Raw genomic sequence first — 15,185 nt, 5'->3', positions numbered from 1 at the left:
TTCTAAACACTATCGCGAAAGCCATCACCAGGTTTTGAAGGATTGCGGATAAATATACACGATAAGACCTCGCTCTATCTGTCATAAGAGATCACTATACGCAATTCTATTTTTACTGTTACATTTACTCAATTTCTTTTTTTGCGTAGAGATTTTCTTCGTCAAAAGTGGACTCTGCATAACTTCCCTACTTTGATTTATCGTTAGCCGATGTCCAATAGCCTGAATAAGTAGGAAAGACGCATGTTTTGGTCATAGAACATAAGTGGGAGGTCAAATATTGAACCTGCATATTAAAGCTAGGGACTGTGCGGCAACGAGGCATGGATAGAGAGCTGTGCCAGCTTGGCCTGTAAAGCAAGATGTGAAGCAAGATGCGAAGCACGTTTTTGGTCTCGCATCTCGAACATGAAATGTGCGATGTAGTAAGATGTGGGAGGTAGGGAATGTCTTCTCCACCGCATGCGTCATTTGTATTTGCATCGCATTGACAAAAGTATACTCCCATGTTCTTACATTGCGGCGAAGGACCGATGAGAATGCAAGGCTAAAGGAACTACCCGACTAACCCCAGCGCGAACCCCACGATGTTACGTTTGGATGCTTCACTTTTCCCTTGTACGGTCACTTATCACTAAACTGTACTATAGCATATGCAGCAGTGGGCCGCTCCAATATTCACCCGCATTCATTACCTACCCGTTCTTTTCATATCCGTTCTATTTTTCCCTAATCGTCATCAGGGTTTTACGTTTCATGATGGTGTCTCGTCATGGAGGATGGAAATCAAAACTAGCCAATATTGAAATTTCTTCCGCTATTCGCATGTCATACTGCTTTTATTTCCGGTTTCCTGCTCCTCGGAGACATCTCCAAAGGCCTGAGCCATATATAATACTTCCAGCGACTAGGCTAGCCTTTTACTATACCCTGTTCTACGGCCCGTGGCCTCTTTTTTGCATTAGTTAGTTGTTTAGGTGAGCGTTTCCTTTCTCCGTGGCTCTGCTTGCTTTATGGCACGTCTCTTTATTTGTCCCACCCAATCAAGTGCAAGCCTAATTTATTGGCCAATTGCGCATCTTGGGTCGACCACAATCAGTGAGGGTTATATCCTTCGAAATACAAATATACAGTGATACGGTGGGTTTTTACGAAAGATATCTCAGGTCTAATAGTGAGCGCAACCCAAAACACAATTTCATGTGGCGATAAATGACACTAATATAGAACAGAACGTATTCAAGAATTCTATTTACACCTTCCGCGTAGAAAGAAATCGCAAACCTGTCTAGAATCAATTTTCCTGGTTGTAGTACGAAAAAGGAAACAGCCAGCGTTGAATTACGCGGAAGTATCTCGAGCAGCGAATGTGGACTGACCTCCCAACCTACATAATTGCCATTGATCAATAATAGATCACATTCGGAGTGCGGAGATGCCTCCGATAATTTTTGCCTGGAAAATCATCGGTTGATTGTTCTAGATATCCAAAATCGTCTCACCGCCTTAACTTCGAAGGGGCAGATGAATTTCAATTGGTTCCAGAAATATGGAAAGGTCCCATAGAATAAAAGATCTTTTGCATTCGCCAATTTTTCGGCGGTATGCAATTTTGAATCTTGGAAAGAGGGGTCTAAAAGGGTCAAATTATTGGTAAGGAGAGCCACAAGAAAGGATGCATAGGGATGGATCAGATGAGATAGGTAAGGATGCCATGGCATTTCGCAGATTTCCGGCCAGTTTGAATGGTGAAAATGATTTGCCATGTCATGGGGATTCTATCTTTTTTGTTCTGTGAGTTGGTGAATTGTCAGCTAATATCAAGAACAAAGGGGAGGTTTTTCTTGTTGTTATCTGTTTATGCTTCGGTGCCTTATGGCATTTGCCGAATGCAAACTTTCCTTTTGATAAAGGGATTTTTGGAATGATCGAGATTTGAAGCTGCACATTTTGGGATGGTAGAATTTGTTAGTTTGGTGCTTTTCTGCTGCATTCAAGTTCTAGTTGCATATCCGCCACCATGGAATTTTTCGGCAGAAGATGCTCTTGCTTTTGTAAGTGTATTTATATCAAGTTTTTCTGCCATCATCGCCCAGTATATTTAACAATGGAATAGGGACATCGAATTGCTCAATGGGCTCAAAGTTCGGACGCTAAGCAAGAAAACCGTATGAGATTTTAACCTGACCAGGAATGCTTTATATGCACAGAAAATTAGAGCAAATCTAATAGCAATATATCGAAACACAATTCAATCTTCACGAAAGGAATGAGTACCATGAAGAATATCATCTCAGCCCTTTGTACTATTCCTCTACACAATTTTGAGAGCATCGAGAGATCCGAACTCTAACGTGGAGATTTCCCCAATGGCTTGTTTGTTGCTCAAAACTCATTTTCGTTGTCCAGCTCGCATGTTGGACTTTTCAAAACTCGCTTCGCAGGCGTGACTCGAAAGCTTCAATGATTGCTTGTTGTTACAAAAGATAAGAAGATAATAGTTTTGTTGTCTATAAAAATATACTAGACTTTTTATAGCAGCGCCTTGTAAAATTTTACATGTGCTTCTCACTGTTGCTGAAACAGAACAAAGGCAAGGTAAGGGGAAGAGGAATCCAATGATTGGATATCGCCACCGGACCTCTTCTCCGATGCCTACCATATCGAAATACGAATGCATCACTGGCTTGCATAAAAAGAACTTGATATTTGCATCCACCCATTTAACGTTTTTCCCAATCAATTTGCAAAATGCGGGGATATACAGCGAAAGCTTGATTTCGAAACTGACGATGTCCAGAGGAATTGTGGACTATTGATATAGTGGCGTGATGTCATGGCGGCTTTTTTTTGATTGCTTTATGGAGGAAAGTTTGTATATAAATGCTTTGCTATATTTATTGCCCCTCATTCATTTTGCTGCGTACTCACACATATTCTATTCCTTATTCATACGAATAGTAAGATAGACATAGGCAAGGGAGAAGTCTTTTTGATTGATATATTATTACCAGATTTGTTAAATATCCTAGTCTAATTACGGATACTTTTCTGCAAACGAACTGCGAAACCCCCTCTTACCACAGCAATTTCACAGGTATGGTACCTTTTCATGGGGCAGTTCAATCTTACAACAACTTACTACGTACCTGATTCTTATTCAACCTAGCTTAATACAACTGGTTAGTTCCACTGCAATCAATAGAACTAGAGAGATGTGCTAAATGCTTTTAATGCAGTGCACTATTCGAATTCGGTGAGCAAGAATTCGAGTATCTGCATCGGCATAATGGACCAAACAAAATTCAACGACCAACATCCTGGCCAGCTCAAATTTGATGAGTTTCTCACCGAAGATGCGCTCAAAATGATGCGATACACGAGCAACAAGCTATCCCTAAATTTCTTCCTCACACCGGGAACAGAGAAAGGGCAACCGCATTGGGACTCACTCAACAATGTGGGAAATGATCAGGTAAGAAAACCCCAAAATAGCTTCAATCCCACAAATGTGGATATTCAAGCCCGCAAGTCCCTAGGTTTTGAACATCTGTAGGCTTTTGGTGCGGATCTCAATATTACGGACGATTCTTTCTTGAGGATCTTCGACGATGTCATAGAAATTCCGGATATTCTCGCAAATGAGCAACAGCAGAACCAACTCGGTGGAAGCCCGAGCGTTGCGATGAAGGATTTTAGGGCAGATGCCAATACCGATTTTCCGACGACGCCGAGTTTGAACCAGAACAATTTGATCACTAATGTTTCCGAGAATTCACTTCCGATCGATAATTCCCATCTTTCGTCTGCTCCTCAAACCAGCAATGACTCCAAAGTACCATCAAAAGATACTCCATTCACTATGGAAAAAGCCCATTCTCAAACCATGCAAATAAACCCCCAGCAATCCCCCGAACAAGAAAAAGCAAATGCTTCTCCCCATTTAAAAGAAAAACCATCTTCCCTTTCCACCGCTAGCACACCTCTCCGCCCGAAAAAGAAGCGTCGTCCGCGTGCGAAAAAAGTTCTCACCCCGGCGGAAACTCTCATGGTACGGGAAAAATACCTCGAGAAAAATCGACGCGCAGCGCGAAAATGTCGTCTTAAGAAAAAAGCAGAAATGGCTGCTGATCAAGCGAAATACGATCACTATGTTTCGGAATTACGTGCTACGAAAAAACAGCTCGAGGACAGTCGGAAGGAATTGTTGGAATTAATTGCGGTTTGTAAGGGTATGGTGGGGGAAGGATGCGGTGATGGAGTTATTAGGAGGTTTGTGGCGAATTGGGAGAGGAGGGAGGAGGCTTGTAGGGGAATGTTGGAGAGTGGGGATATGGGGGTTGAGGCGTGGAAATTGGTGGAGAAGTGTAGGAGTGCGAGGTTGGGGGAGGGGGTTTTGGGCGATGTAGGATTAGATGGAGGTGGTGAGGCAGCGCCGTTTTGGCAGGATTCCAATGCGTTGGGCTTGAAGACCCAGGGTTCTGCGCTGGGAAATGAGGTGGTGATGGGACAGGGAAATACTGACCCGGTGAATGCGACTGCGGCGGAAGATTCTTGTTATCTCTCTTCCGGTTTGACAGATTGTGATGAGACAGCTCCGTATAGCTTTTGTCAACATTCACCTCTGACACAGCAAACACAGCTACCTGAAAATCCCAGACAACATTCAAGACAACATTCAAGACAGCAACTCCAAAACATAAATTGGCACCATTTTGTATCCTCGTTTCAGGAACCCTCTGCATCGATTCCCACCACAGGTTTCACAAATTCCAACCACAGCGAAACATCTTTCCAGTCACCATACTCCGCAACTCAAGCGACTCAATCCATGACATCACCCCTAACCTCCTCACCTACATCACCATTCCAAAGCCACCAAGAAGGCCAGATCATCCCCACCTCTCTAACCATATCAACCTCCGAAACCAACTCACCAAACTCCCAATCTTCTCCCACCTCTCTCAACAAACCAAACTCACAAAATCTCCAACAACGAAGTAGTTCCATCAAAATTGCCCCACGATTACGTCACGAAAGTCTCGATAGCGGATATGGATCTATCTGCTCTACAACAACGCATCAATCAAATTCCAACTCCAACTCCAACTCCCTATCGATCAATTCCGCATCCGTATCCTCTTCCCAAAACCCCTCAAGCACCAATTCAAACTGCTGGTCCCCATCCTCTTACCTCTACGCATCAGAAATAAACCCCACAAACACATTGCACGACTCCTGTATGAATTTCCCCCCTGAAAATGCGGAAATAAATACCATTAATCTTCCCATCATTTGCAATGTCAATGTCAATGCAAAGACAAATGCAAATCAGAACTATGAAGAAACACTATCCAATTCCTCAACAAACCCTTCTTCCTCGTCCTTCGGCGCCCTAGTTACAGACTCCGAATTCGGATATAACGAAATTGCTGATGCGGGTATGGATACACATACTACAGCTACAACAACAGCGCAAAATAATTCCTCCAATCATCCTCCAACTACCAACGATATGGATATCGATAAAGACCCATCTAAATCCATCATAATAGTTTCCTAAAATCCTAAAATCCTACAATCCGAAGCTCTCCAAACCCATTTCAAGATGGAAAATTTAAGCCATGAGAATGAGATATGAAAATATGAAATATGAGAATATGAAAATGCGTTGCGCCGCAGAAGCAATCAAGCAGCCAAGCAATCAGGAAACGGTAAAAGGATTCAAAGTATCAATCGGAAAATTCAAGGTGGCAGGTAGTCAAAACAAAGTTTTCCACCATCCATCCATCCATCCATACATACATACCAGGACCTCGGGAAGGAGCCAAAAAAAAAGACCAATTTTTAAGCGAGGAGGGGCTAGTGAGATACTAGTTAGTTAGTGTACAATGTTACATATCACTAGTTGAGCTGGCGATGCGATGTGATGCGATGTGATGTAGTCTAGTCTAGTGCAATCTAGCGTTGAAATCTAGCGTAAAATCTTAATGTGGAAAAATTTTCAAATGGCGTTATGTGTATAGATCTTTAGCTATCTAGGTAGAAAAGAAAAGGATCTGTATTTGTAAATAAATACTTTTCCCTTCTTCTTTATTTACCTAGGTATCGAATATAATAATTTAATTATTCAATTGATCCTTAGGTTCTATATCTATGTTTCATGACATTTTATCTAGCTATTGTAAGATTGTATAACTTATGATATGGATATAAAGTCTGTAAATTATAAAGATATCCACAGTTATATTATATTATTAAATTCTTCTCATCTCGGCTCATCCTTTATAACCCCGAGAACCCTCGAAATGCAGTTCAAAACCATACCACCATACTTCTCACCCCTCGCAGTATCCCAACTTAATCTTTATATCTAGAGGAGAAGCAAAGAAGATATCTATAGCCACAATTTCCCAATCTAAATTTATAAATTCCAATTCCAACCAAAGAAATTCTTCCTCTTTCTTATTAAAATATATCCTAGACATTGAAGGTAAACCAATAAGTACAAAAATTAATATTAATTAGAAGGAATAACAAAAGTTGTCCTAATAATGCCAAAAACAGCTGCTGTCTTTCTACACACAAGAGCTGTATCCAGACCCGGTATTAAATTAGGTTCAAATTCCTCGGTGAATTGAAAGGAGCAGGAACTTCCACTTCAAAGCTCATTGGATCTGCATCCACCAAGAAAGCCATTGTAACTTTCTCCTCATCGTTCCATGAATCCTGGTTCGCTAGAAAGTAGGCCTTTGCCCGCGCAAACGCTTTTGCTTGTTCTGCGATGTTTTGTACTTCCACTACGACTTCATCTGGGTCATATTGGGAGGCATCAGATTCAGTGTCATCCTGAATGGCCAAGCCTGCGAACCCCGGTTGCTCCCAGTCCAAGTAGCCGTTATACACCGATGGTTTGTGTAATTTTCTTCGTAATAGCCTAATACTTCCATTCCTTCTAAGGATATTAACCAAAAATAAGCCACGAGTGCCACCATATAGTCTCAAGTCGACGTTTCTAAGGTCTTCATCTGGATGAGGTAAAGGAAATGATGAGCCTTTAGCATGTGTAATAAAGTCTGTAAGCTGTGACATCAAATTGGTCCCTGCATATGATTCATTCCCCTTCGCAAAATTTTGTGCAAACCAAGTTCCTGATAGTGACGTGCGGAGCTCTCCATGCAATTCAATATTCTCTAAACGCATTGATTGGCCAAAGAAATAGAACATTCGGATCCATTGATTGCATTTATAATAGTCCTCAGTTTCAAATTCTTTATCCGTAATTTCAAGTTTCATGTTTCGGAGTGAGAGTGAGTGTAGAGAGTGTGCGTTTCCGAGTAAAAAATGTTTGAAATAGCGCTCATTTAAGTTGAATCCGTCAAGTTTGAGAGAAACCAGTGAACGAAATTTCGTACTTGGATTGACCAATTCAGAGAAATCTCTTTCACCCAAATCAACCAGCTCTCTTAGTTCAAGTGACTTGAGATTCGACATGTAATATAGGAGATTGGGAAGTCGGCGGCCGAAGTGAGTATGAACCCTAAGAGTTAAATTCTCTAAACGCCCAAGTGCCCCGATCTCCTCGGTAGAGAACTCTTCGAGACTTTCGCCTTCGTATGGGAACGAATTGGATGCTATGATCGATCTTAAACGCGATACGTGACGAAGTGACGAAGTCAAAAACTTCCAAAATGGATCAAATATTCTTCGATGCGTAACGAGGCGATTCTCCAATGTATGTTGTGGATCTTGGTGACGAGGACGAAACTCGATAGTGCTGAGATTCACTAGTTTTATCAAAACTTCCTCTAGTTCACGTTGATGAGAGAAGTGGTATTCAAGACATTCTGGCTCCCAACTTATTGGCCAAGTGCTCATCCATTTAGCGTTATATCTGAGCTTGAAAACATGGTGTTGAAGCCTGGTACTGTGTGCAACATTCAAGAGACGTTTAAGTGATGATGCCGTAAAAGTAAAATCCATGGTTCTATACATGCGAACTGCTGCTGCATTGCTGAAGCCGATCGAGACAAGTCTGAGGTTGGGTAGTTCGTCTGCGTCTACGTAGGAGCAAATGATGCGGATGATTTCTTGAGGTAAGCCGACCTCTTCTTTGGGTTTTGGGAGTTTTGTGTCGAGAGTTTGAGCCTTAATATCATCATAGGATACAATCACGCCCGATTGAGGTGTCTTCTTATTCCTAATGGCAAGAGGATGAATGGTGTTGTTCGAAAATTTTGGTCCTTCCGTATTGTCCGGCATGTCTTCGATCTGAGCTTTGCTGTGCTGCCATAGTCATATGTAAGCCTTTCTGCCCAGATTCAAGACTGATAGAAGTATTAATATAAAGTGAGAAGACATATCAGACGTACTTAATAGTTGCCAAATATGCCAATGGACCCAAAATTTTTTGTTTTGCGAATAACTCAAGATTACCTGGCAGGTTCGTTCCTTTGCATTAGAGCTGCTGCTGGTATCTGCTGCGGAGGCTCAAGATTGTTCAGATGTTAAAGTGTAAGATAATATGTACAAATAGAGATCAGTGTTATTATGATAATATATATCCCAATGACTATGAAGACACATACACACGATGAAATGAATTACTTTCACGATTCTGAATTCAATCTTGGGAAAGTTGTGGTGATAATAAAAGATGTGGAAAAGATTGCGGGGTAGGATGGTGGGGGATGTGCAGCTGCAGCAAGCCCACAGCACGCTAAAATAATGACTCGCTTTAGTGAGTTGGGTCTCGAAGAAAATTCAAAAAGGTGTTAGGCTCAATATGGTAAGTGTGATTGTGGGTCTGTAGAATCAGGATTTGTAGCTCTAATAAAAGTATTTAGCTTGTCAAGAAACTAGTTATCGCTTGACAGCCTATCCTAATATGATTTTAGTGTAGCTTTTAAATGATCAGAATAGCTTCGTTTAAATCAAATGAAGATTTTGATTCTATTTATATCTATTTTAAAAATTTCTTAGAAATGATGTTACGAGGTTTACCGTCTAGATTATGTGGAAGTGCTCTAGACTCTCGAAGTGATTTATAACTAGATGTCAAGTAGGGATTTAAGTAATGACAATAATGATATGCAATTCGTAACTAATAGTAGAGTATACTAAATGATTGATCTTGAGCATGAAGCCTTATACAAAGGAAATCCATCTTCATTATATAGACCTTCGTGTTTCCCTGATCACTAGTGATCACCTATACCATGATCCTTAGTGATCCTTCATGATCACTACTGACGTGACCAAAAGGGTGTTTATAGACCAGCAATTGTATTTAACTTAGAATCTACAGGTGAAGAGCACCTGTAGATGGGGATAGCTACTCTATATATACACAAATGAATGGCCTAGCCGCAATAGCTAGACAAAAAGAAGTCATATTTATCCCTCCAATGATCTTACTTTACCGATAACCATTGATACCTAGTACTTGTCCGGATCTGATCCTCAGGTCACCTAAATCGCATACTAATCTCGAGTAATCGTATCATGTGTGGACATGGTTAATGTAACGTGGTTTATCAGCATGTGCACCATATCAGCATGTGCACCACTTTTACCTCAATTATTATCTTTCCACTTCAATACGCGATTTATCAACAATCTATAATGCAATCGAATAATAAAGAAGCTCAAATACTCTTAGCTATCGAAGCTATTCGAAAAGATAAAAAATTAAGCATTCGGAAGGCTGCAAAGCTATATAATATATCGCATACAACACTTATCCGCAGAATGAATGGTTTAACCCCTCGTACGGAATTTCGACCAAAAAGCCATAATTTGACTGATTTGGAAGAGGAAGTACTTATTCAATATATACTCGACATGGACGAGAGAGGATTTAGTCCTCGAATAAGTGATGTGGAAGATATGGCGAATTATATACTCGAAACGCGGGGTGCGAAGAAGGTTGGAAAGCTCTGGGCTTATCGCTTTATGAAACGATATACAGAATTAAAGACGTGTTTTAATTGCGTTTATGACTTTCAAAGAGCTCTCTGCAAAGATTCAGAGCTTATTGAAAGATGATTTCGATTAGTATCGAATATGCGGGCCAAATATAGTATTCTAGATTGCGATTTCTACAACTTCGATGAGACAGGCTTTATGATAGGACAAATATCATTATATATAGTAGTTACTAAAGCTGATCGATATGGAAAAAGCAAAGCTATATAGCTAGGTAATCGGGAATGGGCTATAGCGATTATTTGTATTGATGAAGAAGATCATAATATACCTTCGTTTTTGATAGTAAAAGGCGAATACCACCTCTCAAATTGGTATACCGAAGGCGATTTACTATACGATTGGTTTATTAAACCTACTATCAATGGATGGACAAATAATGAGACAGGTCTTGAATGGATTAAGCACTTCAACAAACATACTGAAAGTAGGAAAGTGGGTAGATATCGAATGTTAGTGCTTGATAGGTATGAAAATCATAAATCATCAGTATTTTAGGAATACTGCAAGGAACATAATATTATATTACTTAGTTTGCTACCTCATTCTTTGTATTTAACTCAACCATTCGATATCGGTTGTTTTGGTCCTTTAAAGCGTTTATATAATCGACAAATCGAGAACTTTATCAAGGCGCATATCACTCATATTACCAAAACCGAGTTTTTTCAAGCCTTCAAAGTTGTATATATCGAAGCAATATCTATATCAAATAGTAAAGCTGGGTTCCGCGGAGTTGGGCTAATCCCATTTAATCCGGAAATTGTACTTTCAAAGCTAGATATTCGAATAAGAACTCTATCAAATAGATCAATATCAGCCGATCCTGATATATAGCAATCTCAAACACCTCACAATCCAATTGAAGTTCTTTCCCAATCCACTTTAGTGAAAAGTCGTATTGCTCGGCATCAAGGGAGTTCACCTACTCCAATATTTGAAACAGTTGCAGCTTTAGCTAAGGGTATAGAGCTCCTAGCTTATGCGAATACGCTTTTAACTGCTAAGGTTCATAGTCTCCGCAAAGCAAATGAAGCATTTAGTAAACGCTGGAGAGCTAGAAAAGCTTTAATACGAAAAGGAGGAGCACTTTCAATAGAAGATGGGCATAATATATTAGAACAAGAGAATGTAGAAGATCAGATACGATGCGACGAATATACAAATGATGGTTCTTCAGCAAGGAGGCAAGCTACTATACGACGATGTAGCAAATGCGGTAGTACTTTACATAATGCACGAACTTGTCAGTTCGATCCAGCATTAGTTGATCTTTAGATTGTATATAATTCAATCCTAATTTATGGTGTTGTTGTAATTTTATTTTAATGGAATGTGGGTAATTGAGGTAAAAGTGTTCCGGTTACTGATAAACCACATTACCTGAGGTTTCTTATATAATAAAGGTGGGAGGAAAGCAGGGATTTCCGTCACAACTGATCACTTATGATCACGTTATAACATCATGTGACTGACATGATCACGTGAGTATCCCAGTGGGTCCAGTGGTCGCAAAAGGACTGGGACAACTGGGAGCCCTGGGACGTATAGCATGAAGGTCTATATAATGAAGATGGATTTCCTTTGTATAAGGCTTCATGCTCAAGATCAATCATTTAGTATACTCTACTATTAGTTACGAATTGCATATCATTATTGTCATTACTTAAATCCCTACTTGACATCTAGTTATAAATCACTTCAAGAGCCTAGAGCACTTCAACATGATCTAGACGGCAAACCTCGTAACATTATTATTCAATCAATAAATTTTTTTAGAATTCAAAATGAATTATATATAAACTTTTGATAAAATTAATTAATATTATAAAAAGAATAAATTATAAAGGTTCTTTAGTATATCAAAATCTTCAAATGAAAATGATATAATTTAGTTATTTTTGGTGTAAAATTAGATGTCAGCTAATATAAGTGGAGGGTTACTGTAGTTTATTGACAAGCTAAATACCTCTAATAGGTAGCTAACAAGATAAACCTCTTCACACCTACAACTATAAATAACCCTTTCAACGGATATGAAATGTCGAGATAGCATTGAAGTAGTGAGCTGGCTGCTATGTTGAATATTCACTTTTCTTTTATCACACTACAACCCTTTGTTTTTTACTTGTTACAAATCAGTATATACACAATTAAAGATACCTACTACGTTTATGGTAATCGAGATGTCGTGGTAAAAAAACACAACTAGGCTCGGCAAGCCTAAGGTTAACTAGCATTCACAATTCAAGGAAACAGTGCTCGGAAAAGTAAATATACAGGAGTCTGTCAGGACTGATATAATTCCAAAAGTCAAATCAAGACACCTGAACCAATAGCCCGCAGCATATCTCTAGCTATGTTCCACCAAACACTTCACTCACACTTCCCGAACTCCCCACAGCTCCAACTCTTCAAACAACTCCCCGACCAACTCTTTCAAGTTTCCCCGACCATCCCCCCCTTCAACATAACCTGTGCCACCGCCAAACTGCCAACCTAGCTCAAAACTATCCAATCTTGCTTTTACTTCCGTCGTGTTAAACTCTTCAAATCGCACTTCGTCAATATATTCCAAGAACATCTTCCATCTCGGCAGATAATACCCACGTACTAGACCTCCCCAGCTCTTAGATGCATAATCATCAATCTGTCCTGTAGGTCCCCAGATTGTAATCTGATTGATCGCGTTATAGGCGAAGAATTGTTGGGTTGGGGTGAGATTTGATGTTAATATCGATGTAGAGGAATTGAAGAGCAACGAGGAGTTATTAATTGAGGTGGATGAGCAATTTGTAGAGGCAGGGAGTGGTGCAGAAGAAACTGCAGCATTTACCCAAGTGTCTAATCTGAAATGAGGCGATGCGGATAGCACATCATCCAAGCTCTCCAGTATGCCAATTAAAATATCACCATCACAGGAGATATCAGCACCCTTCTTATATTTCTCTATCAGTTCCACATACTCCAATTTAAATCTCTCCGCAAGAACTTGTCTCGTAATATCCACCATATCGAATTTCCATCCCTTATCTTCCCATAATTCCGGGACCGATACTGATGCATTATAAAGCAATTCCCAGGCTCTGAATAGGTCATCTGGATCATAAAGATCGATAGTTGATGATTGTCCCAATCTTCCATGATTTTCTGTGATATTAGGTTGCAATTCATGCAATGATTTTGGTACACTATCAGCGAGAGTTAGGTTCGTGTTGTTATAGGCTGTTCTTCGAAGAATATCCCAAGCTTCGTATATTTCTCCCGGTAACCGTTTCTTTGCCCCTTTAATATGATATCGTTTTCTCACCCAAGATTTGAAGTAATCCTCAGTATCAATAGGATCAATATTCCAAGCCTGATCCAAAAGCAATTCATACATTAACCCATTCCCTCCTTGGCCCTCCATTGTATTCCCCACCCCCACCATATTCTCCGATTCCCGAAAAGCTTCAATCAACGAATTTGTAATATTGTAAATCTGACCGTATAAACCTAGAGTACCACCATAATCACGTAATTGGCACCAGATCCATGGTTTACCATAATAATAATGCGTCCTTTCCCATTGTGGAAAAGATTCGGAGAAGAGGTCTAGGATTAACATGCTCTCATTTTTGGGGACACCACCGATATAAGCTTCGATTCTATCTTGTGTCCAGAATGATGAAAGAGAGTAGAACAGCCAACCTTGTAACATCCAGACGGCACACGGGTCGAAGGATTGGAGAGATTCGTAGGTTCCACGTGATACGTTTCTCAGATATGAGAGATCTCCTGATGCAGGATTGTTTTCGTTGTATTGATCTAGTGTGTAGATATGCGTAACGTTCCCATAATATTCGGATTGAAAACTGAGGAATTTATGTTGAAGAGTGGTGAAAAGAGGATCGGTAGGGTAGAGAAATGTATCATTTGAGTATTCGACAGGGAAAATATTGCCCCAATCACCTCCGTTGATGATATTTGCATTAGGTGCTATTCTTCTCAACGCGCTTGGCACGAAACCAGTAAAAGCGGGTAAAACAGGTGTAATACCTAGTTCTACCATTCGTTTTACAATTTTCTTTTGAAGAAGGTGCTGTTCTTCGATCCAAGAGAGTGGAAGGGTTCCGCCCCAAGATCCTTGGATATTACCGAATCGATTCCAGGCTTGAAAGGCCGGACCAGAGAAAAATGAAAGAATTTCAGTGGTGGTGAGACCGAGGGTGAGGAGGGTGGAAAGTAATGTTTTTTCGTACCCTACCCAGGCGAGAGAGAGGTTTATGCCGTGAAGGGACATCCAGTCTAGCTGAAGTTCCCAATCATCCCAGGTCCAAAAGGCGGTTGTGTAAGAGAATGTAACTACGAAGTGTTCATCAGCATCTGTTTAGTAACTTAAAGATTGTGTGAAATGCAATCGTTAATGGAAGGCGCTTCAGGGGGACAATTTCGCTTACCAGTGTTGAAATGATATCGCCATGGTACAATACTTGATCCTCTCAATGTCGAATTCAAAGGTGGGAATTCTTTAGGCGCAAGATGGAGCTGCAAACCAATATACCACCAGATATCCACATGCAGAATGTCTGTGAAGTATTTACGTAACCTATCTTCGTGAGCTGAAAATTGCGGTCAAAAGTTCAGTCAAGAGACGTACCCAGTAGCAAGAGCACTTAATGAATTCCCTTCTACCAGAATAACTCCCGTGCATGTTTGAGATACAGAATAGTCATCGTTCGTCGCCCCCAATGTATGATTGCCTCGTATTTTGAACTCGAAGTCATTCACATGAGCAGGTAATCTCCGTTTTAAGAGTTCAACTAATCCTTGAGTAGATTGTGCTGCCTCTGCTTGTACGATGACATTGAATGTTATAGCGAATATGAGTAGTAACAAAAGCCATTGGCATTTAACTGGATGCATATTTGTCGAAAAGATGATCGAGAAGACCTACTTTAGGGCCGTGGCCTTTGACTACGTACTAAATATCATAACAAAAGTAAGCTTAAACAATTGTGGACATGTAAGATTTTAGGTTGATGCGGAGTAATCTTACGATATTTCGTAGGCGGGGATGAAACTGTTTTAGCGCATATATGTAGATGCGGGAGAGGTGGGGCAAATTAGCATTCGGAGAAAGAGTTTATTCAGAAAAATACTGTATCGCAACAGCAAATCGTATATCTCTCAGAATTGGGAGTACGAAAAACATATAT

The 15,185-nt window shown here is 40.2% G+C and overlaps 6 protein-coding genes across 6 annotated transcripts; 3 read left to right on the top strand and 3 right to left on the bottom strand.

The window, feature by feature from the left end:
* Positions 1–1,993: 1,993 nt before the first annotated feature.
* Positions 1,994–2,086, bottom strand: SS1G_09408 (predicted protein; the record flags this gene model as incomplete). Its single annotated transcript, XM_001589636.1, has 1 exon — positions 1,994–2,086. The coding sequence occupies one exon, from the start codon at positions 2,084–2,086 to the stop codon at positions 1,994–1,996; it is 93 nt and encodes a 30-aa protein (XP_001589686.1).
* Positions 2,087–3,289: 1,203 nt separating this feature from the next.
* On the top strand, positions 3,290–5,563 carry SS1G_09407 (predicted protein; the record flags this gene model as incomplete). Its single annotated transcript, XM_001589635.1, has 2 exons — positions 3,290–3,475; positions 3,557–5,563. 2 exons carry the CDS (start codon positions 3,290–3,292, stop codon positions 5,561–5,563), a joined length of 2,193 nt encoding a protein of 730 aa, XP_001589685.1.
* Positions 5,564–6,609: 1,046 nt separating this feature from the next.
* SS1G_09406 (predicted protein) lies at positions 6,610–8,262 on the bottom strand (the record flags this gene model as incomplete). Its single annotated transcript, XM_001589634.1, has 2 exons — positions 6,610–7,076; positions 7,416–8,262. 2 exons carry the CDS (start codon positions 8,260–8,262, stop codon positions 6,610–6,612), a joined length of 1,314 nt encoding a protein of 437 aa, XP_001589684.1.
* Positions 8,263–9,558: 1,296 nt separating this feature from the next.
* On the top strand, positions 9,559–10,047 carry SS1G_09405 (hypothetical protein; the record flags this gene model as incomplete). The annotated part of the gene is made up of 1 exon (XM_001589633.1): positions 9,559–10,047. One exon carries the CDS (start codon positions 9,559–9,561, stop codon positions 10,045–10,047), a length of 489 nt encoding a protein of 162 aa, XP_001589683.1.
* A 1,108-nt stretch (positions 10,048–11,155) lies between these two features.
* SS1G_09404 (hypothetical protein) lies at positions 11,156–11,538 on the top strand (the record flags this gene model as incomplete). The annotated part of the gene is made up of 2 exons (XM_001589632.1): positions 11,156–11,233; positions 11,485–11,538. 2 exons carry the CDS (start codon positions 11,156–11,158, stop codon positions 11,536–11,538), a joined length of 132 nt encoding a protein of 43 aa, XP_001589682.1.
* A 551-nt stretch (positions 11,539–12,089) lies between these two features.
* On the bottom strand, positions 12,090–14,892 carry SS1G_09403 (hypothetical protein; the record flags this gene model as incomplete). The annotated part of the gene is made up of 4 exons (XM_001589631.1): positions 12,090–12,102; positions 12,372–14,331; positions 14,427–14,575; positions 14,627–14,892. 4 exons carry the CDS (start codon positions 14,890–14,892, stop codon positions 12,090–12,092), a joined length of 2,388 nt encoding a protein of 795 aa, XP_001589681.1.
* Between the last annotated feature and the right edge of the window lie 293 nt (positions 14,893–15,185).

This window comes from Sclerotinia sclerotiorum, genomic scaffold (genome assembly GCF_000146945.2).
Source record: "Sclerotinia sclerotiorum 1980 UF-70 scaffold_13 genomic scaffold, whole genome shotgun sequence".
NCBI classification, from domain to species: domain Eukaryota; kingdom Fungi; phylum Ascomycota; class Leotiomycetes; order Helotiales; family Sclerotiniaceae; genus Sclerotinia; species Sclerotinia sclerotiorum.
The sequence above is the reverse complement of the archived record's forward strand: the minus strand, read 5'-3'. Positions and strand labels throughout refer to the sequence as shown.